At 31.5% G+C, this 27,632-nt stretch overlaps 2 protein-coding genes across 2 annotated transcripts; both read right to left on the reverse strand.

The window, feature by feature from the left end:
* Positions 1-7,792: 7,792 nt before the first annotated feature.
* LOC130939433 (probable LRR receptor-like serine/threonine-protein kinase At3g47570) lies at positions 7,793-11,339 on the reverse strand. The gene is made up of 2 exons (XM_057867536.1): positions 8,672-11,339; positions 7,793-8,362 (listed from the first exon to the last, which is right to left on the reverse strand). Exons 1-2 carry the CDS (start codon positions 11,337-11,339, stop codon positions 7,989-7,991), a joined length of 3,042 nt encoding a protein of 1,013 aa, XP_057723519.1. The 3' UTR covers positions 7,793-7,988.
* A 5,687-nt stretch (positions 11,340-17,026) lies between these two features.
* Positions 17,027-20,374, reverse strand: LOC130939434 (probable LRR receptor-like serine/threonine-protein kinase At3g47570). The gene is made up of 2 exons (XM_057867537.1): positions 17,710-20,374; positions 17,027-17,400 (listed from the first exon to the last, which is right to left on the reverse strand). Exons 1-2 carry the CDS (start codon positions 20,372-20,374, stop codon positions 17,027-17,029), a joined length of 3,039 nt encoding a protein of 1,012 aa, XP_057723520.1.
* Positions 20,375-27,632: the final 7,258 nt, after the last annotated feature.

Consider the following 27,632-nt stretch of genomic DNA (forward strand, 5'->3'; position numbering starts at 1 on the left):
ATCCTGACCATAATTTTGAGTGGGACCAAAAGGAAATTGAGACTTGGACTATTTTCTTGTTTTTGTCAAAATTTTAGACTATTATAAATTTTGTAGAAGGAGTTGTGCTCGTTTTAAAAATAGAGCTCTTACTATTTTGACAGCAAAACTAGTTTTTGAAAGTAAACTTGTAATCAATATAACTCTCTTCAGAAAAATAATTTTTCTATAATACTTTGACTGATTTAAAGCTCTATGAGTCTAGTTTATTTCTGAAAAATTTTAGATACATCAAATAAAAATATGATTTTTTGTGGATTTTCTAATAACAGGGTAGCTTGCTGTCTTGGTGCAAAGATTTCAAACTTAAAATCAGTTTTTGCAAGAGAAAGGTTTTTTTATTTTATTTAACTAAACTATTTCAACTGGTCTGAATCTATAGGATACTTTCATTTTGAGTCTAGAGATAGAGAATTAGGCTTGTAAGCTTCTATAACACCATTTTAAGGCTTTTGGGCTTAATTTTGAGTATGAGGACGTGGAAAAAGTCGTAGGAGAATTTTATTTAAATTTTACGTTGAAAGTTAACAAATGGAGGTTTAAGCTTCTGGTGTATTGAGGATGAGTTGCTATCAAAGAATTTGAGAAAATGAACTAATGAGTTCAGAATGAAAATTATGAATTGATGATGGTTGTGATGAGTTGAGGACTCAAAATGGAATGATGATCTTGATGAATGTTGAGAGTGTGCCAGGCACTATATCCTTGGGATGATAATGATTGAAAGAGAGTGTGCCAGGCACTATATCCTTAGAATGTTGGAAATTAATAATTGAAAATTGATTGGGATAAGAAATGGTGATGACCGGTGATGGTTTAAGGTGGATTGACTTGTTGGATGTGAAAAGTGTGCCAAGCACTATATTCTTGGAATGATTTTTGATGAGTCATATGTTGTTGTTATCTGTGTATATGATTATTATCTGTGTATTACTTGCCTGCATTAATTGTGATTGTCTAGAGCTGAGGAGGTTAGGTAGGCGGTGGCGATGGGATCGCACGGAGGTTAGGGTGGTGAAGGCTGTGAGATACAGCGGTGTGATTATTTTTAGTTAGAATTTCCCTAAGTTTAGATAACCTGATTTATGGTTTAAGTTCCTGATTTATTTATTTATTTTGTTCTAAGCTTGAATATGGTTTGGTGTGAAGTTCTAGGATTGCCTTTGGCGTCCCGGGGCCTTACATCTTACATATTGGGCACTGTTACCATACTGAGAACCTCCAATTCTCATACCATATGTTGTTGTTTTTCAGACGCATGTTGCTAATCCACCTCGGTGAGATTACGGATATGGTGACAGAGCGGAGTATGGTTCCTCCTTGGTTTATTTCTGTTTTACTTTGTTGTACTTACTCTCGCATCTCTTTGTATATATTTATCTTTATGGCCTTAGAGGCTTATTTGAGAGAATAGTTCTATAAGCTGTTTTTAACTCCAAAACTCTGTATGTCTGTATATACTAGTCGACTTAAACTCCGCAATGCTGCGGCTAGTTTCCCATGATTATCATACTATTATATCTATATATATGTTCCATCCTTTTGCATCTATGTCTTGTATCTCACGCGTTAGCTTCGTGTGAACGTTTCACACTTTTGTAAATCTGTCTTTGAGCTTATTCCTTCATCAGCCTTCTAGAATATATTATTTCCTTCTATATATAAATATATATAAGCCCTAGGACTATCGTAACCTCTGATTAATCTTTGCTTTACAGTTAGAGGTAAGGCTTAGGGTAATTGAGGTGTTACACAAACCCCAGTTTTGTTTTCCTTATTTGAATTCGAATTTGGTTAAGTGTATGTTGAGATATTGTAATTTTGGTTGTTTAGGGGTGGTTTTGGTTACGACTAAGTCAAGAGGTCACATTGAGCCTAACGATGAGGCAGAGGGTCAGGAATCTTACCAGATTGATGACCCAACTCTTTTGAAAATGGTGGTTGCTACCGGTGATCCGATCATCCTTAGGTCGACTACTATGGATGATGACATCATTGGCCTTGGAATAGAAGACGACAAACTACCACCAGAGGACAATGGTCTCCAAGAAGAAGACGGGATCGATGACGAAGAAGAAGAGGAAGATGAGTTCAATTATCAGAAAACTACTTCAGAAGACGAGGATGGTGAACCAAAGGAAGAAGATGATGAATTTATAAATATAGTACTATCTTATGTGTTTCTTTACCAAATTTTGAGAAGAATGTAATATGATTAGCATTATTTTATATATTGATGCGTGAGCATCTTGTATCTTTTTCTCTCTTGTTTTCTAGTTATTTTAGTTAGAATTTATTAAGTTTTATTATATTTTAATGCAAAAATTCTCTTTAGATGCTACTTTGAGTGTTTTAGTGTTTTTATTTATTTCAGGTGAAATTTGGAATAATTTGACAGAGTTTCGTGTAAGAAAGAGAAGAATTGGAGCTGTCTTGTTTGGGCGCTAAATGCCCAACTGTCGTTTAGCACCATCAAGCTGCACCGAACATAAGCATTTAGTGCCAGGCAGTCCAAATTGAAACCTCTTTAAAATAGCATCTTCAAGTGGATTTAGCTTTTATTTTATTTTTGTAATTTTTAATTACAAAAAATATCTTTTAGTTTTAGGATTTAATATTTTATTTTAGTTTTAAATCAAATTAGGTTAGTTATAAAAGGAAAAACCGGTGAATCGGAGAACCTCTAAGCAAAAACAGCCTCCATTTGCCACTCAACTATTGAGCTTCTTGTTACTATATGTGACAAATATTAATTATGTAGTATACATAAATATCTAATTTAATTTAATTTTTATTTTTTCTATTTTTCAAATTAATTATATTTTAGTTATATACCATTATTAATATAAATATAAATTTCACTAAAAATTTATTAATTTACTTGATCTATTTCAATGCTAGTATTGTGATTAAGGTTATTTATTTTGATATTAGTGTTAAATCTATTAATATTATAGTTAGATGATAGACTTTGTGAATTAATTATTTTTTTATTGTGTTAAATTAAGTTACTATTGTAGTATTACTGATAAATTTTATGGTTTTTTTATATTAGTTATTTTTAGAATTTGAGACTTGATTCTTCATAAAATATTAGTGAAAATATGTATTTCAAATTTTATTTTTAAGTTTTTAACTATTTATATTTTATATTTACGTGAAACTGGTTTTATCGGTTCAATCAGTAATTTATCGGTTGAACTAATAAATCAGTGAACCAATAGCTTGACCGATTCGATCACTGGTTCAGTTCTGACAACTATGCTCGAGAGATGTCTCTCACCTAAATAACAGCTTAAAAGTAAATTCCTCCTAAATTGCTAATTACTTGAACTAATCTGGATACGTGACATATAATCCATTTAATTTTGGATAATTAGGGTTTTTGTGGCCATAAACTAGAATTGAACTTAACCCTCTAATTTCGTCGGATTTTAGTTGTTTTTGCAACAATAATTCTGACGGTACTTAACATTTTTTTATAGTGTAGTATGTCATTATTTTAATATATTTTCTAACGAATTAAATTCAATTTATAATAATGTATCAACTAAAACTAAATAAATTAAAATATTATAACATATCAACTAATTAACTATTCAAAATAAGAGATAGACAAACTAACTTTAAAGTTCAGTGCCTTGGCCATATGTCACGTTACATTTAACCTGTTAATGTTCTCTGACCGTACATAACTCCTTGAGCTATGTATACTTTTCAAACTTTTTAAAACTCCCAAAAAAAAAAAAAAATCAATGAACACAAACACCTTAACTGCGCCCATTTTTATAGTCCTGAAAAGCATTCCGAGTATTGAATCCGAAAAATTTTTAAGAACGTATTACTCGTTTTTAACTTTTGTGTTTTTATCCCGGAAGTCTCCGAAATGTATACCAAATCACTGTATCATATTTCGTGTACTCCATAATTGGGATGTATTTTTAATGTGATTTTAGACACAGTACTTAGAATATGACATGTCGTACATATCAATAAATATTTTGCTGTTTGAGCATTTTGTTATATTTATTTAGTTTAAATAAAAAAACTGCATATATTACCCATTTCCTTCATAACTTTCAATAAAATTATTATTGCTTTTAGATATTATATTTTATTTTTTCATGTTCTTTTAAGTAAGATTTTGAATTTTTTTATATACAATTTTTTTGGGTGAGCTTCTGATATATAGAATAACTAAAAGCAGAAAGCAAAATTTTTTAGATTATAATTAATTTAAAAAATACTAATTTGTCAATTATAAAAAATAAATTAAATCTAATTAACTATTTATTAGACACTCGCAACTTTTGTAAAATTTTATTTTATTTTACATTAATATTCAAATTAACATCTAAAAAAAAACTCTAAATGGCTCCTGACAATTACTTGAAAAGATAACAAGATCTTCAACAAAAAAATATTTATTCCGACATTTTTATGGGACTGATTAGTCTCTGTGTCAATAGTTTTTTATCATTGATACATGGACTAATCAATCCCATAAAAATAAAAATCAAAAGGCAAAAATATTGATACAATGACTAATCAGTCCTATAAAAATAAAAATCAAGAATCGAAAAGAATAAATTTTTGTTTGGGGTCCTAATAATTTTTTCGAAATAATTTTCAGGATGGAATTGAGTATTCACCAAAAAATAAATGTATAAACAAAAAAACGTGTTATCTATAAACGCTGTTTGAATCAATCATTGGAATTTTTAGACGCCAATATCACGTTTAAAAAAGAGATTAACGCGTGATTAGGACCAGAGAGAGATGAATAGAAATAAGTCAGGTAAAAAAGTGAAAAAAGAAAAAGTTAATTTTGATACGTTATAATTGTAAAACAGCTTTCTACGTGTATTTATTTAATCATATAATGGCATATTAAAAAAAATAATTACTATTTTTATTGACTGTAAAAAATTACTTAAAAAAATAAATATAATTATATTTAATTATATAAAATATTTTATACTATTAATACATCAAAATTAAACTTTAAAAAATCACTGTGGAGCATGAGGCAATGAGGCATGGTTCATTGAACAAAAAAAGCAATAATTAAACAAGAAAAAGGCTTACATATTCCGTTCAAATTTACATACGGCTTTGTTTCCTCACATGATAAGACGTCAATAAAGGGAGTTCCAAATGATAATAAAGTTCTAAAATATGAGACCAAAGAGATAATAAAGAATAATAAAGATAATTATTGAAGACTATTATTCCAAAAGCAAAAGTTACCTTCCCCGGCTTATAATGACAAGAAATTGGAGTGGAAGTGATTAGACTTCACTAATTTGTTTGCCTCACGAAATTTGAAATCAATTCATGATTAGATTTAATTATCAATAATTGAATTAATTTTAGTTTAAGTTTGTTTTTATGATTAGACTTAATTATCAATAACTGAACTAAATTAGTTTTAATTTTGTTTTGCAAAAAACTCATGAGTAAATATGATAAATATAATTTATATAAATTATAACTTATATATATATATATATATATATATATATATATTATATAACTATAAATTGTATGTTAATTTTGATTTTAACAACACCAGTAACCGCTATAACCACATGTCATAGGCACTATAAAAGAATGATTTTTTATGATAGAAAACATAGATCAGAGATAACATACAATACTCAATTATTACGTGGGCTTTTACGTATTGTATTGTCATATGAAATGTATGAAATATGAGAAATAGGTTTAACTAACTTTGGGTTGATAAGAGTATAAGGATGACAACGCTATTTGAATCTGCAGATATTTATTTCGTTTTTATCCACTCAGGGTGAGTAATTACCTTCTCATCACTGGGATAGGTTTTTAGGGGGATGGAATCGATTTTAGATATTATTCATTCTGAGATATATATAATATATATGATTTTAATATATAATATATATAATATATGTAAAATAATTAATAAAATGATTAATAATATTGTATTATATTTAAATTTTTATTTTAATTTATGTTATATATGTGATGATAGTTATACAAAATTTAAAATTTTATTTTGTTTATTAGATTTTAATAATTATAAAGATGGATCATGGATAGGAGCGTAACGAGTTAAGATTCAACCTTTTAGAAGTGGGGCGAGTTCTATACGGATTATTTTAGGGTTGAGTGGAGTCGGATAGAGCAAAAATCCGTCCCTATCCGCACCATTGCCACCTCTAGTCGAATAGTCAGCTTATTCCTCCGTTTAAGTAAGTATCGGGATTCGAATCTTAAAATTTGAAATGGAGGTAATAAATTTGAAAAAAGGTTTATCTTTGAGAAAATAAGAAAAAAAAAACTAAATATCAAGACGAAGGTAATAGATTTGAAGTTGTGGAGTTCTGGTCTAAGGCATGCAGGGACGGTTCTACATACATTGTTGTGGGGGTAAGCGCCCCCCCTACAATTTGGAATTTTTTTGAGTAGTATATGATAATAATATTTATTTGCCCCCATTAGATTATTAAATTTGACCCCACAATAAATTTTTATTCAACTTTTGGTACTTAATCGTCAATTTAAAAATTTTATATTAGAAATTCGTTAAAACTTAGAATGATCAATTTTCAAATTTAAACGAAATTAGTGTTCTTTTTTAAAAATCAACTCAAAAGAATATTATTTATCTTCTTTTCAAATTAGCTTTAATTTTTGCATAGCAACTGTATTAATTGAAAGAACTTTTTAAACTATAAATATAAATAAGAGTCGACTTCTAATTGTGTTAGAAAGTGAATTTTTAAATAATTATTTAGTAATATATATAAAAAGAAAGAAATTTTGATGGTAGTTAACAGAAAAATTATTTAATTTTTTAAAATATAAAACCTAAAATAATAGAAATTTAAATTATATATTATTATTTAAATTACTATTTTAGTATTGTAATTTATATATTAGATATTTTGAAGACTAATCATATTTTACAATAATAAAATATAATCATAATAATAATTATGTTATATGTACATAAAAAATAATTATTTGTATAAAATATATATTAAAATATAAAATATATATTAAAAATGAGTTAAACAATACATATAATTATATACAGATATATAATAATTAATAAATAATTTAATATTTAATTTTTTATATACATATATTATTTTATTATAAAAATAATTATGATGTTATATAAATTTTCTCCATTACCAAAATTTTTTGTATCCGTCAGTCACTGAAGGCATGGCTAAAAAAATTTCCTTCTTTCCCCAACAAGTGGTGACAACATAGAGAAGTCAATATATGGATAAGGTACCATGGAAGGCATTAGTGTGAATCTACACGGGTGTAACGTACACATGTGAATTTAATTATATTTGGTTTTTCGGAATTCTGAGAAGGTTTAGTTTGAGTATTGTAATATTTTAAAATTCTGTAAAGTATTAATTATTTTACTGTTTAAAGATTAGTTGTCACCGTTATTTCCACAAAAAGTTCTAGTTTGCATGCATTTTTATGATCATGATCAAATTCTACTTATTCTTCTGCTTCGTGTCAAATGATAACTAATGTTTTTTTAACTTGTATCCAAAAAAATGAGTTAATTCTGCTCCTAAAATTTAGACTCTGAACCATAGGATTTTAGATAATTGCTAAAATAATTATTTCTGATCACGGTAGAGAAAAAACCTATAAAAACATAATAAAACTTTAAACATACATTATTTATTAAAATTGTAACAAAATATTAAAATTATTCATTGATTCGTAAAGGGTACAGAAAACATAGATGAATAGATCGGCTATTATAGTATCCAATATAGAGAGACATTGAAAGAGTGTAAAGTACAACACACTTTAATAAAGTTAAAAGTATAAAACAACAAACGGATACTAGCAAACACGGCAATCCTACTCAGATAAATCCAAGTAGTGAAAGCACCCCATTATTTGGTTTTCATGAAAACGACTCTTTATAAAAACAGCTTCTGTTTAATTGCATGTAACTCCTTTATGACATTTTTTATGCTCATTCGTTGGGTGGGAACCTCTTCAGAACATGCAATTCCAATCTTAGCAAAGGACACAAGACACTCTTGAATGGTGCCTTCCATATTTTGCTGACTTGTGACCCTTCTCCCCTCTTGTTTAGCAATTGGAATGAGCAATCTTGAATCGACAATCTCAGTGATTCGTTCTAGAGTTGCCGCGTTACAGAAATTGTGTAGGCTTAAACCTTCAGCAAACATGGTATCAGTTGGCTTCTTTCCAGTGAGCATCTCCAAAAGGAGAATTCCATAGCTATACATGTCTCCTTCTGCTGACACCGAGGCACCTGCTCCATACTCTGATTTAAACAAAAAATTCAGGAAAGAAGAGAAATAATGCAAGAATATCATCATTATAAACTAAGTATTTTCAGTTCAATAAGGTAAATATATTAAGGGGTTGATTGCCATAAATACTTGATACTAAAATTACTTAGGACATATACATGGAACTCTGAGATGTAACTAATTTGGTACGATTAAATAGATGAAAATACCATGTCAAAAGCAAAAGATGAATTTAATATGATAGATTGTTTTATGTAAAGGAAGAAATATAAGCAAAACATTTCCAAAAGACATTGTTAGATATATCAAAAGAAACTTACCTGGTGGAATATATCCAACGGTTCCCTTAATTGTAGAGGAAGTAGCTTGACCACTGCTAGGACGGCTTGCGGCACCATGAACGAGCCTAGCTAATCCAAAGTCTCCCAAGTGAGCAACAACTTCATCATCAAGTAGAATATTGCTTGGCTTAATATCACGATGAACTACAGCTTCTTCTAAATCACTGTGAAGATAATCCAATGCAAAAGCTACATCAAGAGCAATATTTACTCTTTGCATCAGGTTGGGACTCAGATTTGTGGACTCGCTATCTTCAATTCTGTTGTGCAACAAGGTTTCTAGACTCCCATTAAACATGAAGTCGAATACTATGGCCTTGAAATCATTCCCATTGTAATCAACACTTGAACAACAAGTCAATATGCTGAGAAGGTTTCTGTGCTTGATTTTTCCTAGAGCTTTGCATTCAGCCATGAAACTCTTTGATGCCCCGTGTGTTTGAAGGTTCAACACTTTGACAGCAACAGGTCCCTTAAAATGAACAAGGTTTCCTCTGTACACAGAGCCAAAGCTTCCTGTGCCAACTAAATTGGATGAAGAAAATCCATTTGTTGCTTGATGTAGCTCTCCATAAGAAACCTTCACATAGCCATATTGCAAAGCTAGCGAAGTAGTAGATAATTTTTTTGCCTTTTTCTTGAAAAGATATATACTAATAAAAGCCACAAAAGAGATTAGAACCCCTCCAAATGCAATGAAGAGGATGACTCTCTTTTTAAGAGATCTCTTGTGTTTCTTTTGCAAGGGTAACATAGGGCATGCAGAAAGATTCAATTGAGGTATCCCACCGCAAAGATCTTTATTTCCAAAGAGTGATATTGCTGTGATGTTATTAAACACTCCTCCTTCCGGGACTTCACCAGAGAGATGGTTGAAAGATAAGTTCAACATACTTAGAAACTTGAGATTCACAAGTTCATGTGGGATTGTGCTTGAGAAGTTGTTATTAGAAAGGTCCAAGATTTCAAGGGATAGTAGAGATCCCAAGAATGAAGGTATACTTCCATGGATCAAGTTGCTTTCTAGTACAAGCTCTGTTAAAGCAGAGCAAGCACTAAGTTCCATGGGAATCTCACCAATCAGCTTGTTCTCTTGAAAATATAAGACTGAAAGATGGATCAAGTTACCAAGTTCAGAAGGAATGGGACCAGTGAAAGAGTTGGAGAATAAGGACAGTGCTATTAAACCTTGTTGGTAGCCGAATGTTTGATTGGGTATGTTACCGCTTAAGTTATTTTCATGAGCAGAAAATATCTCCATCTTGGTGCAGTTTCCAAGTGTAAAAGGAATGATTCCTTCAAATTTATTCGAGTACAGTTGAACTTCAGATAACATAGTAAGGTTACCAATAACAAGAGGAATCTTGCCATATAACTTATTTTCCTGCAACGTCAACCGTACCATATTCTTTAGCTTTCCAATGGAATATGGAATTGTTCCCTCAAGGGAATTTCTCTCCATACCAAGTGTTTTTAGGTTGATTAGTTTTCCAATTCCTTCAGGTATCTTTCCAGATATTTGATTGGATCCCATAACAAGAATATCAAGATTGCTTGATAAATTGCCTATGGTATCTGTCAATACACCGCCTAAATAATTTTCCTCAATGACCAGTTTTTGCAATTGAGTACAATTCACTAGCGAGAAAAGGAAATCCAAATCGTAGGCCCTTCCACTCCCGAATCTGTTAAAAGGAACAAAAAATATCTGGAGTTTGTGTAAACTTCCCAAGTTAGGAGAAATTGGTCCATGAAAACCATTGTCACCTATATCAAACACTCGCAATTCAGAAAGGTTGGATATTGAAGATGGAAAAGTACCAGTGAATAGGTTCCCTCCACACGTAAATTCCTTAAGATAGGGAAAAGCCATAGGTATATTTAAGAGAAGAGTATTACCCACTAACTGGTTATCTGTGACTGAAAAAACTTGAATATTTGAAAGGTTGTAAAGTGAATAAGGGACTTGGCCAGAAAATTTATTTCCACCCAAAGCCAAAAAATTCAAATTCGACAACCTACCCAATGCTGGAGTTATACTTCCTTCCAAATGATTGTATGTAAGTGACAACTGCTCAAGCGATGAAAGATTTCCCAAAGAAGGCGGAATACTACCAACAAAACTGTTGACTGCAATCCCCAGATGAGTAAGTTGCACCATAGAACCAAACCATGAAGGAACTTTACCAGTTAGATTATTATAAGTCAAAATAATCCAATAAAGGCTTGAACAATTTATCATCTGCATAGGAATTTGACCATGAAGATTATTCTGCTTCAAGTCAAGAATCTGCAGCCTCTTTAAATGGCCAATTTCCCTCGGAATCTCACCACGCAAGTGGATGTTAGTAAGAAAGATTGCCTTGAGGAACGTTAGATTTCCCAAGGATGGTGCAAGAGTACCACCCCAGTATTGATTCTGTAGTATCAAGGCTGTGACTCTCATTCGGCGACGATTGCATGTAACGCCCTGCCATTCACAGAAATGGAGAGACTCATTCCATGATGGCAGAGCATCATGGTTGCCATTGGTAAGCTTGTCCTTCAAAGCAAGCAACGCTATCTTATCCGTCTCTGAACTCAAGGCCACATGCACAGCCAAGGTTTGTGAAGCGATAGACAGGAGAAACATGATGAGAGACACCATTATTATTTTATTGTAGTGTGACGGTGACGATGTGAGCATTGTGTTATATGGAAGAGGACGATGGTGAAGAAAAGCTATAATAGTTGCTTGAATAATACTCTCTGTTATATAGATTTCTAATTTGCTTCATTGTAGGATTAATAAAAATCAATCTAAAAATATTTACTGTACAACACTACAATAATACTTATATAATATAAAAACAATTGTTGAAACTTTTGTGCATGGGAATGGAAAGAGAGTGCACAGAGCGGATATGATATTGGAAGACCAAGACTTGCAAGTTCACTTGGGAGGACTCCGCGATCTTTCTTGTGTGTACTTTTCCTTAATTTAATACATTGGCAAATTAAAAATCGCCACCTTGTGTTTGTTATTCATTCGTATCGGCAACAAGCTAAGCTAAGCTAAGATGAAGAGCAAGAACAGGCAATTTTTTTATAAAAAATATTAATTTAGATTGATTTAAAATTTAATTTATTAATTTTTTGATTAAATTAATTTGTACGGTCTAATTTTAATAAAAATAATATAATTTAATTAATTATATATTTTAAATTTTAATTTTTAAAAAATATCTTAAAAAAATATTTTTAATATTTTTATCTAAGTGGCATTACATGAAATTGAAGTTGTTAGGGAGAAACGAAGGTGAAGAAATATTTAGTTGAAGTAGACAACTAATAAATCTTCTTTTTCAATGCTCTCTTATTTGGTCAGCCAAATGACAAATTCAGCTTATAAATCACACAAAGTTAAAAAATTACCCTAGTCTTTACTTTTTAAGATACTTCTCAACAAAGTTAAAAATTTTTAAAGAATTAGTTAATAAGTCTCCTTAAAAAAAAAAAAAAAAACTCTTTTAAAAGTGTTAAATATAACACAATTTAGTCACCAAAAAAAAATATAACACAATTTTATTAAAAATCCAAAAAGTTATCATTTTCAGTGAATTCATAATGTTAAATATATAGACCCTCTATTTGGCTTGAGCCCTATAACTGGTAGGTACAAATGATTAAGAAATTATTCTTCATTTCTATTTTACAATACAACTAATGTTTCATAAAGTAATTCAATATATAAGTTAAATTATGTGATTAAAATGAATATATCTTTGCATAAATATGATAATTAAAAATTATTAGATAATTTGATATAATTTTTTTTATTAAACAGCTTAATATTACTTGAGAGATTGTTTATACTCAAGGATAATACTACTATATTTTTAAGCTTTCTAATTGAATTTAGAATTGGTCCCTGAAAGACATTCTCATCCATAATAATTAATAAGTGAACCTAAGCCGAATAGATTTTAGATTCTCTTAGTTATCTTTTCAAATATTTGATTCAACCCCATATCAAGCAAAACAAGATTTATTTATAAGTTGCCTATGAGATTGTTGAGTCAAGAATTGGTTTGGTATTTTATTATGACAAACATAATTACCTATTTTTTATTATAACTAACTATTATGATAAGCAATGTAGAAATCAATCATATTTTATAGGGAAAGTATGAGGAGCCAATGAAATATTTATACAATGTGTACAATGGAGATTTATGGATTATTAGAGATATAATTATTAGTGTTACATTTTCCCATCAGCTGAAGCTTTTGGGATGAGTGGTATCATGACATGGTATTAAATCACTAGATCCGAAAGGTCAAGAGTTTGATTCTTGGTGAACCCAAAAATTAAACTAAGTCATTTTTGCTTACAAATTTTATAAATTGGGCCGCGTCACTGAACCATCTTCGCGTGTTTCATCTTCGTTTCCTTTTTTGAGTTTTTTGTCAAATTTGTTCGATCTCCTTCGTGCGTTTTCTTTTTGCCTTCGATCTCCTTCTATTTTTTTCGATTTTCATGGTTTCTGAAATCAAGTTTTGAAATTGTTTTAAAGATGATGGAACTTCAGAAATACATCCGAACGATTACAAAAATACACCCAAACAATTACAGAAATACATCCAAAGGATTACAGAAATACACCAAAAGATTTAAGAAATTCACCCAATATAGGAGGGAGACAGTATATTTCTTCTTGAAATCTTTTAATGTTTTGCTGGTTAAGGATGAGGCTCATAGCAAAGACAATCTAGAAAAAAATATCTAGAAGAACAGTAAAATAATACCTTGAATAATGTTTCTTCGTTTTTTGTGGTGATTTTGATGAAGGAGAAAGAGAAAACGAAAAGAGGAGAAAAAATTTTAATAAAAAACGAAGGAGGAAGAGGTGGTGTTAATGACGACAATAACAAGAGAGAAAAATTACGAAAAAGAAGAAGAAGAAGAGGAGGAGGAGGAAGAAGAGGAAGAAAAAGAGACACACAAAAAATGCGAAAACGGCGTGAGTATAAATGACTTATATGACTTGTATGGAAAAGTGCTTGTATGTGAAGAATAATCCAGTTATAAAGGAAGCAAATATAGTCCATATTAATGGGATATCATTAAAGAATAATCAAGCTATATATAGAAGAATATTGAACCATCAATATAGCATTCAAAGCTCCCAAAATCAGAACCGAATCATGGGAAGCTGCTGCACCTCTTTACTGTGAGATGAAACAAAGAAGGAAAGAAGTGCACATCAATGACCAATGGCCATGAAGTCAATCATGCAACGGCTAGCATGTTTCATGAGGATTTGATTGCATACCATTTATGAAAAAGATCAAGTTCTATATATTGATAGTTTATCTTTATCAAGGATGAGAGCAACCTGGACGTGCAGATCACATTGAGAAAAAAATAAGATTTTAGTTAGTGTTTTATGTATATTCTGCATCTCTTGTGCTTAGAATTGAGAGTTTATTGAAATAAACAAAAGGCAAAGAGAGTGTTCACACAAAAGCTATATATTCTGTTTTGTTTGAGAGAGTTGTATTGGAATAGAGTGCTGGTCTTAGTACTCCAGGTTTTTCTTAACTAGGTTGGGTTAGCACTTAAGTGTTTTACTAAGTTACAAATAGCTTAGGTGGTTTACAAGAGTGTGACTTTTTTAGAATTGGTAACTGTAATCTGTTTTGATTAGAGTGGAAATTTTACTATTGTTGTGGTGGAGACTGGACGTAGGTTATATTGTGTTGTGTAGCCGAACTAGGATATACCGAGGCGTCACTCTTCTTCTTCCCTATTTTCTGCATTTGCTGTTCTGCATAATCAGAAGACAATTCGAAATAATCTCCTGAATTCTGGGTTTCTGCACAAGTTATTTAAATAGCCTAAAAGTGGTTCCATTGATTTAACTCCCTTCTCAATTCATTTGGGAACCTTCAGAGATCTATCAATACTTTCAAAGCGAAAACTTTCAAATTCGAACAACCTACCCAATGCTAGAGTTATGCTTCCTTCCAAATGATTGAGTGCAAGAGACAACTTCTCAAGCGATGAAAGATTTCCCAAAGAAGGTGGGATACTACCAACAAAACCGTTGGCTCCAAGCCTCAGTTGAGGGAGTTTCATCATAGAACTAAATCATGAATGAACTTTGCCAGTTAGATTATTTTGCCACAATATAATTACCTCAAGACTTGAACAATTTATCATCTCCCTAGGAATCTGACCATGAAGATTATAGGTTATCAAGTCAAGAATCTGCAGCCTCTTTAAATGATCAACGGATACTAGCTAGCATGGTAATCGAACTCAGATAAATCCATTTAGTGAAAGCACCCCATTATTTTGTTTTCATAGTCTTTATGAAAATAACTTCTGTTTAATTGCATGTAACTCCTTTATGACATCTTTTATGCCCATTCGTTGAGAGGGAACCTCTTCAGAACATGCAATTCCAATCCTAGCAAAGGACACAAGACACTCTCGAATGGTGCATTCCATATTTTGCTAACTTGTGACCCTTCTTCCCTCTTGTTCAGCAATTGGAATGAGCAATCTTGAATCCACAATCTTAATGATTCTTTCTAGAGTTGCCATGTTACAAAAATTGTGTAGGCTTAAACCTTCACCAAAGATGGTATCAGTTGGCTTCTTTCCAGTGAGCATCTCCAAAAGAAGAATTCCATAGCTATACATGTCTCCTTTTGTTGACACTGAGCCACCTGCTCCATATTCTGTTTGATTCAAACAAAAAATGAAGAAAAGGAGAAAAGAACTAATGCAATATTATCATCATTAAAGTAAATATATTTAGGAGTTCGTTGCCATAAATACTTGATGCAAAGATGCTTAGGACATATACAGGGAACTCTGAGTGTAACTAATTTGGTATAATTATACAGATGAAAATACTATTTCAAAAGCAAAACATGAATTTAGTATGACAGATTATCCTGTTGCTACAATATGCAAAGGAAGAAATATAAGCAATGGAAAATATGGGTCATAAGGTTTACAGAATCAATGAATCATCATTCAGAAGAGTTGTTAGACTTCAAAGGAAAAGCATCATGGACAAGAAGAGTGGAAAAGAAAGTGATTTTTTTTACCATTCCAATGTTCAGCTATATTAGTCCTGAAAGAGATTGAGACAGAATAAATTCTTGATATGAAGAAAGAAGAAGAGGTTACAAGGGAGAGAAACCAGAACAAGAATATTGATGAATATTTGGTGTCGATTGTATTTTGTAATTCAATCTATCTAACTCTGTGTATAGGTGCAGCTTATATACTACTTGAGCAGCTGCATGATAACAGAATTAACTAAAAATTCTTGTAAATCAGTTTTAATTACCAAAACAGAATTCTATAATGCCTAATCTATGCTTAGCTTCATTAAGTTTGTTAGGATACAAAACAATATGTTGCAATGCTCAATAAAGCTATCAATTAGATTTTGCATTCTTGTAAAATTTAGTTTAATGTAGAATTAAATTTTTAGGGAGAAAAATGTCAAATCTTAAGGTCATTCGCGAGATCGTCTCAAAATTGTTGCCTACCATGTTGAAGGTTTAAGCACTCTCCTTAATTTTTTATATCTCTTCTATTTTCCCTATTTTACCATTAAAGTAAAACGTGGCATATAAACATATTATATAACGGAATAATTTAAGTTTAAGATTATTTTTTTCTTTTTGGGTCTCCTTGGAATTTTTTACGACTCAACTTTGATTGATTTGAATCATGACTTTATAGCATATATATTCAGGACATCTAGGAATAAGATTAGATTTTTCTTTTACTGTACTTTAATACGTTAGAAAAATCGCGCGCCACATTGTGCTTGTTTCATTTCTACTGGAAACAAGATGAACAAAACTCCATAAAAATATTTAAGGTAACCACTAACCACTATTATATTATGGAGCAACTCAAATAAAAATGTCAAAAATATCTTTTTATAAAAATATATTGTATAAAAGTGTAATTTATTTATTTAGCCATAATTTAAATAAAAACAACACTTTTATAACATATCAAAATCTGACTTTACAATTCATCATTCAAAGGTCAAAAAGAAGAATTTTCACATGAAGACAATTATAAAATCTTCATTGGAGTACCCATCTGTTATTATATATTGAAGGTAAATCCAAAAACTGATACAAAATAAATGACACATTAATAGAGGAGAGAGAGAGCACAAGCTGAAAATAATAGTCCATTGTATAAATAGTCCATTATCTCCCTAGCGGGATCCTAAAACTAATACATATTTATCTGGTCCATTTTTGCAACAGATAATACAAGAATGACAATCACAGAAGTGTTATTACTTATTAGCAGGATAGCTTTTGCTTAATTGCATGCAACTCAGTTATGACATCTTTTATTATCATTCGCTGATTAGGAAACTCTTGGGAGCATGCAACTCCAATCCTAGCAAACGACACAAGACATTCTCGGATGGCGTCTTCCATATTTTGCTGTTGTGTGACCCTTCTTCTTTCTTGTTGATCAATTGGAATGAGCAATCTTGAATCAACAATCTCACTGATTCTATCTAGAGTTGCCATGTTACAGAACTTGTGTAGGCTTAGATCTTCACCAAACATGCTATCAGTGGGCTTCTTTCCAGTGATCATCTCTAAAAGAAGAATTCCATAGCCATACATGTCTCCTTCTGGTGAAACTAAGCCACTTGCTCCATATTCTGTTTTGTTCAAACAAAAATAATGCAACAATATCATCATTATAAACTAATTATTTTCAGTTCAATCAATTAAACATATCAAGATGTTAATTTCCATAAATAACTGATAATTAATTTTCTCTTAGGACATAGGAAACTCTGAGGTGTAACTAATTTGGTGTAATTATATAGATGAGAATACCATGTCCAAAGCAAAACATGAATTTAATATGACAGATTATCTTGCTGCTACAATATGCAAAGGAAGAAATATGAGAAAAACATTTCAAAAAGATATTGTAAGATATATCAAGAGAAACTGACACTGACCTGGGGGAATATATCCAATGGTTCCCTTAATTGCAGAAGAGCTAACTTGACCACTGCTAGAACAGCTTGCGGCACCATGAACGAGCCTAGCTAATCCAAAGTCTCCCAAGTGAGCAACAACTTCATCATCAAGTAAAACATTGCTTGGCTTAATATCACAATGAACTACAGCTTCTTCTAAATCATTGTGAAGATAATCCAATGCAAAAGCTACATCAAGAGCAACATTTACTCTTTGCATCAGGTTAAGACTCGGATTTGTGGACTCGTTATCTTCAATGGTGTCGTGCAACAAGCTTTCTAAACTGCCATTAGGCATGAACTCAAACACTATGGCCTTGAAATCGTCCCCTTTGTAATCAACACTTGAACAACAAGTCAATATGTTGACAAGGTTTCTGTGCTTGATTTTTCCTAGAGCTTTGCATTCGGCCATGAAACTCTTCGATGCCCCGCGTGTATGGAGCTTCAACACTTTTACAGCAACAGGTCTCTCAAAATGGACGAGGATTCCTCTATACACAGTCCCAAATCTTCCTGCCCCAACTAAATTGGATGAAGAAAATCCATTGGTTGCTTGATGTAACTCTCCATAGGAAACCTTCACATAACCATATTGCAAAGCCAGAGAAGTAGTGGCTAACTTTTTTGCCTTTCTCTTGAGAAGATATATACTAATAAAAGCTACACAAGAGATTAGAATTCCTCCAAATGAAACGATGAGGATGACTCTCTTTTTAAGTGATCTCTTGTGTTTCTTCTGTAAGGGCAACATAGGACATGCAGGAAGATTCAATTGAGGTATCCCGCCGCAAAGATCTTTGTTTCCAACGAGTGATATTGCTGTGACATTATTAAATACTCCTCCTACAGGGACTTCACCAGAGAGATGGTTGAAAGAGAAGTTCAAAGTCTTCAGCAAGGTGAGATTCACAAGTTGATGCGGGATTGTGCTTGAGAAATTGTTATTCGAGAGGTCCAAAATTTCAAGGGACAATAGAGATCCCAAGAATGAAGGTATACTTCCATGGATCAAGTTGCTTCCTAGTACAAGCTCTATTAAAGCAGAGCAAGCACTAAGTCCCATGGGAATCTCACCAATGAACTTGTTATCTTGTAAATGCAAGATGGAAAGATGGTTCAAGTTGCCAAGATCAGAAGGAATGGGGCCGGTAAAGGAGTTGGAGTATAGGGACAGCTGTATTAAACCTTGTTGGTTGCCAAAGGTTTGATTGGGTATATTACCACTTAAGTTGTTATTAGGAGCATAAAATATTTCCATCTTGGTGCAATTTCCAAGTGTAAAAGGAATGAATCCTTCAAATTTATTTGAGCCGAGATCAATTTCAGACAACATAGTAAGGTTACCGATGACAAGAGGAATGTTGCCAAACAACTTATTTCCCGCCAACGCCAACTTTACCAGATTCTTTAGCTTTCCAATTGAATATGGAATTGTTCCTTCAAGGGAATTTTGGTCCAAACCAAGTGCTTCTAGGTTGATTAGTTTTCCAATTTCTTCCGGTATCCTTCCAGATATTTGATTGGACCCCATAACAAGCTGAACGAGATTGCTTGATAAGTTGCCTATGACATCTGTCAATACACCGCCTAAATAATTTCGATGAATGCCTAGTATTTGCAATTGAGTACAATTCTTTAATGAGGAAAGAAAATCCAAATCGTGAGCGCTTCCACTCCCGAATCTATTAATACCAACATTGAATGACCGGAGTTTGTGTAAACTTCCCAAAGTAGGAGAAATTGATCCATGAAAATCATTTTCTTCAATATCAAACACTTGCAATTCGGAAAGATTGGATATTGAAGATGGGAAAGTACCAGTGAATCGGTTTCCTCCACATAGAAAACTCTCAATATTGGGAAAAGCCATAGATATATTTGAGAGAAGAGTACCTACTAACTGGTTTTCCGCAAATTCAAGAACTTCAATATTTGAAAGGTTGTAAAGTGACGGAGGGACTTGGCCAGAAAAATTATTTGCACCCAAAGCCAAATGGTTCAAATTCAACAACCTACCCAAAGCTGGAGTTATGCTTCCTTCCAAATGATTGTATGTAAATGACAGCTTCTGAAGCGATGAAAGATTTCCCAAAGAAGGCGGGATACTACCAACAAAATTGTTGGTTCCAAACCCCAGTAGAATAAGTTGCTTCATAGAACCAAACCAGGAAGGAATTTTGCCGGTTAGATTATTTTGCCACATAAAAAGTACCTCAAGACTTGAACAATTTATCATCTCCCTTGGAATTTGACCTTGAAGATTATTGTTGCTCAAGTCAAGAATTTGCAGCCTCTTCAAATGACCAAGTTCTCTTGGAATGTCACCATGCAAGTGGGTGTTAGTAAGATTGATCACCCTTAGGAACGTTAGATTTCCCAAGGATGGTGCAAGAGTACCACCCCAGTATTGATTTGGAAGTTGCACGGCTGAGACTCTCATTCGGCGGCGACTGCATGTAACGCCCTGCCATTTACAGAAATGAAGAGATTGATTCCATGATGGCAGAGCATGAGGATCGCCATTGATAAGCTTGTCCTTCAAAGCAAGCAAAGCCATCTTATCGGTCTCTGAACTCAAGGCCACATGCATAGCCAAGGTTTGTGAAGCGATAGATAAGAGAAACATGATGAGGGACACCATCATTATTATTCTGTTGCAGTATGATCGTGACCATGTGAGCATTGTGTTAGTATATGGAAGAGGACGATGGTGATGAAAAATGTAGATTTCTATAGTTGTTGCTTCAATAGCTCTAACTGATATAGATTTCTATTTTGCTTCAGCGTGGGATTTAAAAAATGCAAAAACTAACGTACAGTTATTTTTATGTCAAATTAATAATAGTTAGACGATGATTTAGTCAAATTTGTCAAATCATTCTTAATATTAAATTCACATAAAAATAATTATAGGTGAATTTTTTTTAAATAAAAATTAAGAGAAATTCTCCACATACAAGCATTTTTTTATACAAGTCTTTACAAGTCATTATATTAACGTGCTTGAACCGTTACTGCACGTTCTTCTTCCTCTTCCTCTTCTTCTTTTTTTCTTTCGTTTCTTGCCTTCTCTTTCTCCTTCTTCAACCGTTACTACACAATTTCACTGCACCTTCTTCTTCTTCTTCTTGCTGTCTTCTTCTTCTTCTTTTTTTTTTTCATTTTTTGTCTTCTCTTTCTCCTTCTTCATTTACGTGCTTTTCTCTCTGTTTTCTTTCCTCGATTTCTATTGTTTTTTGACATCAAGCTCTGAAATCGTTTTTGAAAAAGAAGAAACAGCATAAGATGAGGAGGAGAAAGAGAAAGAGTTTTGAATTATGCATAAGGTGTACTTCAACGAATTTTGGGTGTATTTTTTAAATCCTTTGGGTGTAGTTTTGTAATCCTTTTGGGTGTATTTCTGTAATCCTTTGGGTGTATTTTTATAATCGTTTAGGTGTATTTCTGTAATCGTTTGGGTGTATTTCTGAAATTCCATTATCTTCAAAATGATTTCAAAACTTGATTTTAGAAACCATGAAAATCGAAAAAAAACGAAACAAGAATACCAGTGATAAACGTAAGTAAAATAACTAATGAAAAGGCGAAGAGAATAACGAAGAAATACATGGAGGAAGATGAAGAAGAAGAAGAGTCGTTCATAATACATGGTGAGTGTAGCGCTTTGGAAACTGAATAACCATTAAAAGGTCCCTATGTGTAGCAACTTGTAAGACTTGTAAGTCAAAAAGACTTGTATGTGTAGCAAGCCTAAAAAATTAATATGAAAGTGTTTACTGAATTACTGTATAATGCTACAATAATAATTAATACTCGGTTATAGTTCATTAACATATATATATATATATATATATATATATGTTTTGCAAGATTATTTTTTTGATAAAATCTTTTTCATAAATTTCATTATTCTTTCTGTTATTTTTAGGGGTGTTCGCGGATCAGATCGAATCGGATATGGCCAAAATTTCGATCGCATTAAAATCATCGGATCGGATCGGATCTAATATCCGCAGTTTTTAATGTTGGATTCAATCCGATCTGATCCACAAATGTGCGGATCGGATCGGATCGGATATCGGATATATCCGCAAAACACAAAAATATTTTTAAAAGCTTATTTTTATTAAAAAAATATCAATAAAATTTATTTTTTCTATTCTTTTAAATATGTTTACTTTTAAAATAATATTAAACATACTTTTCTTAAATAATAAATTAAAATAATATAACATATATGATAATTATTAGTTAAAATAAAATATAAAAAGAATATTTACTTATTTATTTCTTTATTTTTGCGGATACGCAGATATGCGGATCGGATATGCGGATACCAACACAAAATCCGCAATCCGATCCGATTAGTGTGCGGATCCGATCCGATCCGAAAGCCTTGTGGATCGGATCCATATCCGCAATTTTCGGATCGGATTCGGATAAACACTGTGGATATGCAGATCGGATCCGATCCATGGACACCCTTAGTTATTTTGTATTTTTTAATAATGGGAACAAAAAATAATATACTATTAAATTTTTATCAATAAACAATTCACTTTTTTATTTTACATATTGGGGAGGAGTTGGTGTATAACCAGGTTATGGGCGTCCATGGTACTTCACGCAGATGTGACGGCTGCGTTGAAGAAATCGGACGGACCGATTTGACTACGGTAATCGGACGATCCGTTTTCGGGGCTGGGAGAGAACACAAATCGAACGGTCCGATTTGTGTCCACAGCCAGGTGTCACGCATGAGTAATGTAACGGATCTTAGTAAATATAAAAACAATTGTAAAAAAATTATTAAATTATAAAATGTTGAGAATATTATGATTTATTTTTCCCACTTCAATCTTGTGGCGTTCTTCCGTTTATGTATAGGGCTGCACATGGATCGGATAATATCCGCATATCTGCGATAATTATTCGCATCTGATCCAAATTTTGCGGATGGATATTATCCGATTCGCAGAGCTATTGGATCGGATCGGATCCGATCCGCACTATGGTAGGATCGGATTGCGGATTTGGCAGTGATATCCGTGGATCCAATCCGCATATCCGCACATCACATATAAATAGCATAGTTTAAGAAAATAAACCTAATGTGATATGAATTTTAGTGTGTTGTTTTATGAATTTTATGATATCTTGTTTTTTATTTTTTATGTTGTACTTCGACTTAGAATAATTAAACTTAAATCTTGTATTATTATTATTTTTTTTTGTTATTCAAGAGAATTTTTATAGATAATATTTTAGAATTAAATATGCTTAAACAGGTGAAAAATAATTTTTTTTTTTGTAAAAACAGCCAAATGGAATTTGAAAACATTTTTTAATTTTGCGGATATACCCGATATCTAATCCGATCCGATCCGCATACTTGCGGATCAGATCGGATCCGGTTTGAAAAATCGTGGATATAGTATCCGATCCGATCCGATGAGTGCAATACGGATCAGATAAAATTTTAGGCTATATTCGATTCGATCCGATCCGTGTGCAGCACTATTTATGTAAGAATACATTTTTTTTTAAACGGAGAAAAATGAACTTAAGATAAGAGTTTGACCTAAAAATAAGTTTATAAAGAAAATTAACGATGTTTAACAATTCAAAAGATAATCATCATAATTGTGAAAAATATCATACAAATATAACTCAATAAAAATAACTTTATATTTGTTTTAATAATTAAAGTGGCTTAAGTCAAAGATAACATAACTAATTTCTTTTATTATTGTAAATAATCTTTATAACCGATGAAATATTGACGAAAATATTATTTTAAATCAATTTATGATATCATATATATTATAAAAGTTTGATAAGTAAATATTTTAATGTACTTTTAGCTAACATTTTTTAAGCAATTAATATAAAGATAGTGTATAACTAATCTACATATAAATGCAATCATTATCATCAAATAAATTCATTATCCTATAATAAAAAAAGTCATCAATATTTTGTAATACAAAAAAGCTTTATGAATACCACAAATTAGCCATTATACATTTTACGTCCACCTTCTTATATTTAACTTATTATATCTTTGGAATATTCCTTAGTTATTCATTCTTTCTTAATACCAACAAGAAGTAAGTCAGTAACATTTAGTAAACTTGTATATTAACAATTAGTTAAAGACGAGATAGTGAGATACTAATAAGTTAGGAGCAATATACAGTAAAAATATTTTACAAAAAAAAAAAAATTTGAATCATTTTGTAATTATTTTTGGGTTAAGACTATGTTATGAATTTGCCAGCAAAAGTGGGACAGCAGTGAATGATATAGTCTTGGTCTAGAATTGAGTATGGAATGGGCACAATTGTTGCCCCCCAAACCCAAACACACGCCAATGTTGGACGAAAATTCATATCGAAATCAATCAATAACAGAAATTGCCACCAAAAAAAAAAATCAATAACAGAAATTGGAAAAAAACTAAGTTGAGTTGGTCTAGTGGTTAGCTCACTAGTCTGCTTAAGTAAGTGTCGGGGGTTCGAATTCTGCCTTGTGCATGCAGCAACCCATTGGCTAGCGGCAAACTCAAATTGAGCTCAGTACTGTGACGGATTAGTCTTTGACCTGTCGGTTGAAGAATACCGTGGAACAAAAAAAAAGAAATTGGGAAGAAAAATGGGATCAAACAACAAGTAGCTTGACGAAGAGAATTATGGAAACCCAAGAATTGAATTTGGCGTAGAGCACTTCTTCAATGTTCTTCTTATCCCTTCAGTTGCTTGACCTGCCAAATTTCCCGCCAAATTCATCAACATCAAGTGGGGACGAGAAATCTCACATCTTCGGAACTTTCTCTTTTTTTCGTTACCTCTTGAGTCTTGACTTTGCTGCACTCATATTAATTACCAATTTTCAACAGCAAACCGCATATTCCAATATGGAAAAACAAATTTCAGTTATAATAAATTAATTAATCATTTACTACTTCAGTTGTTTTTTATTTGTTTTTTCTTTTGTCTTATTTTTTATTTTTCACAATACTACAAGTTTATATTTTTGTTTGGATTACAAACAAAGTTTTTTCTTTTATATTAATATTTGAAAGGTAAAAATGATATTTTGTATTTTCAACGCATGAAATCATTTTAATTCCTACCAAGCTTTTCAAAAATAAAGATATTAAATTTATTTATAATGTAAATACATAAGATTTATTTAGAGTTCAAATCAAATCAAGAGAGAGAGAGACCCTCATCTTTAAACTTACACACCAGAAAAGACAATATCCCATCACACTAATCAATACATGTTAAGTTAAATTATAGGATAAAGGTGATTTATTTCTATTTGCATGCAAGTTAATTTTTTCACTTCTTCTCTAACTCTTTGCAATATAAATTTTGGATAAATGAAGAAAGTGGTGTCTGATTATACCTAGGGATGACTTCTGAAAGCTCAAGGCCCAAAAAATTGACTTGAGATGAATCATAACCATGATACTAACTAAGGTACAAAAGGGAAAATCGATTCGGAGCAGAGGCAAGGAGAAAGAACCAGAATCTGAGTTTGTTTAAGAACTTCCCAGAGAAGGGTTTAACGTTTTGGGTAGTGTTTCTACATTAAAGAAATATTCCGTCAAGATAAAGAGCTTTATCTGTGAAAGTTGAATCCGGTTCAACTTATAGCACAAAGGTTGTAAATCATCATCTCTTTTATTGTTTTTGTTTTGTACTTCTGTTTCAATGTATATCTTTTTTTATTTTCTTTGAGATGTAAAAGGTAAAAAAAAAAGGTATTAAAAAAAGTCATAGAGTGAAAGAGATTGAGTAAAATACTTGAGAGAAAAGTCAAGAGTAATTTCAGATTTCTTTTAGTTGTATTTTCTATTTTGAATCATGTACCTATGAAGTATCCCTTGCTAAGTTGAGTAAGCACTTAGTGTGGTGAGTCTAAGTATTAGCATAGCTAAGTCAAGTTTATGTTAAAGCTTGTGTGTCCCGATAGAATTAAGTTGAGTCCTAGAAAATTGGTGTATGTAATACTTGGATTATAGTAAAAATTCCACCAATATTGTGGTGGAGACTGGATGTAGATTACATTGTACAAGGCAACCGAACCAGAATATTTGGCTGTGTCATCTTCTTTTCTCTCTGGTTTAGTTTTATTTTTTGGTTTTTATGAGACAAAACAAAATTATCTCCTGAATTATCCACTGTGCAGATCAAACAGAAATCAAGTTTAAAGTTCTGGGTTTAAGGCTTAATTAATCAAAGTTAAAGAAGGTCATAGATTCACTCCCTTCTCAGGAACCTTTAATTGGTATCAAGAGTCAAGGTCTCAAAAATCAAGCTTAACAGCTTGGAGTAGAGATCCAATAACAAACAACTTGGGCACAACTACAGTGATCTACACACTAATAAAGGGACAGTCAAATAACAGGCCTCCTTTTTTTAATGGGAAGAACTATGCTTATTAGAAAGAAAAGATGCGGATCTTCATTCAATCAATTGATTACAACATATGGAGGATAGTTATGAGCAGTCCCAAAATTCCAACGAAAACAAGTGCTGATGGAGTGGTAACTCAAAAAAAAACCAAATAGAATAATGATGACAAAAAAAAAAGGTGAAACTAATCGCTAAAGTTATTAACTTGCTACAATGTACTGTCATATGATGATGACTACTTGAGCTGCTGCATGATAACAAAATTAACTGAATTCTGGTAAATCAGCTTTTACTACCAAAACAAAATTATATATCTATAATGCCTAATCTATGCTTAGCTTCATTAAGTTTGTTAGGATACAACAAAAATGGGTTATCAATTAGATTATGCACTTTTATAAAATTTGGTTTAAAGTAGAATTAAATTTTTTGAAAAATTGTCAAATCTTAAGATTATTCACGAGATCATCTTAAGGTTATTGCATACCATGTATTAGAAGGTTTGATCTCCTCTAATTTTTTTTTTATCTTTTCTATTTTTCCTATTTTTTCCTTTAAATTAAAGTAAAAGAGTGGCATATAAACATTATATATCTGCGAATAATTTTAGTTTAAGTTTATTTTTTACTTTTTAGGTCTACCTAAAATTTCCTACAACTCAACTTTGATTGATTTGAATCAAAACTTTTGTAACTAACACGTTGAGGACAACTAGAAAAAAGATCAGATTTTTCTTTTATAGTGTACCTTAATACATTAGTAAAATCGCCACATTGTGTTTGTTTCATTTCTATTGGCAACAAGATGAACAAAAACTCCATAACAATATTTAAACTAGCCTCTGTTATAATGTTATATTATATGTTAAAAATAAATCCAAAAACTGATACAAAATAAACGACACATTAATAGAGAGCATATACTCAAAATGAAAATAATACATTGTGTTGGGTTTGAGGAAACAAAAATAATAATTTGATAATGACTAACTTTATAATCTTGAGTTAAAAGTTTAATTTTTTTTTTTTTTTTGTGTGGGTCAGTGAAGTCCCAAATTGTTTTTGATATGTGTGTTCGTTGTGCAAAGAAATATAGTATTCATAACAAGCCCAATAATATAATAGATCCAAAATAAAAAATATCAACTTCATTATTTGGTAGCCCAAGAATAGTGTTGCGAATCACAAATCTCTTATGGCCCATGACCAAACAACCAAACTCTCCTTCTCTCTTCGATTCTGTAACCCACGTGATTAACTTTAAATTAAGATTGAAAAAATTTGTAAAAGCAAGAAGAAAAAGAAGCTCGGTTTAGGGTTCAAATAAAAAAAGAAAAAAGTGATTATCAAATTCAAGCAAAAAAGAGAAAATAAGAAAAAAAAATTCAAAGACTAGGACACAAAAGCAAAAATCAAATCAAATGTTGAACTCAGAAAATTATTTTTATCTTTGTGCTTTCATTATAATTTGCTA

The sequence above is a fragment of the Arachis stenosperma genome, chromosome 7, assembly GCF_014773155.1.
Source record: "Arachis stenosperma cultivar V10309 chromosome 7, arast.V10309.gnm1.PFL2, whole genome shotgun sequence".
Classification (NCBI taxonomy): Eukaryota; Viridiplantae; Streptophyta; class Magnoliopsida; order Fabales; family Fabaceae; genus Arachis; species Arachis stenosperma.

Bases quoted from the DNA above. Each gene is read 5' to 3' on its own strand.
- LOC130939433 (XM_057867536.1), bottom strand. From the start codon at position 11,339: ATGGTGTCTCTCATCATGTTTCTCCTGTCTATCGCTTCACAAACCTTG. The intron at 8,363-8,671 runs GTAAGTTTCTTT...TGTTTAAATCAG, and splicing joins CGTTGGATATATTCCACCAG to AGTATGGAGCAGGTGCCTCG.
- LOC130939434 (XM_057867537.1), bottom strand. From the start codon at position 20,374: ATGGTGTCCCTCATCATGTTTCTCTTATCTATCGCTTCACAAACCTTG. The intron at 17,401-17,709 runs GTCAGTGTCAGT...TGAACAAAACAG, and splicing joins CATTGGATATATTCCCCCAG to AATATGGAGCAAGTGGCTTA.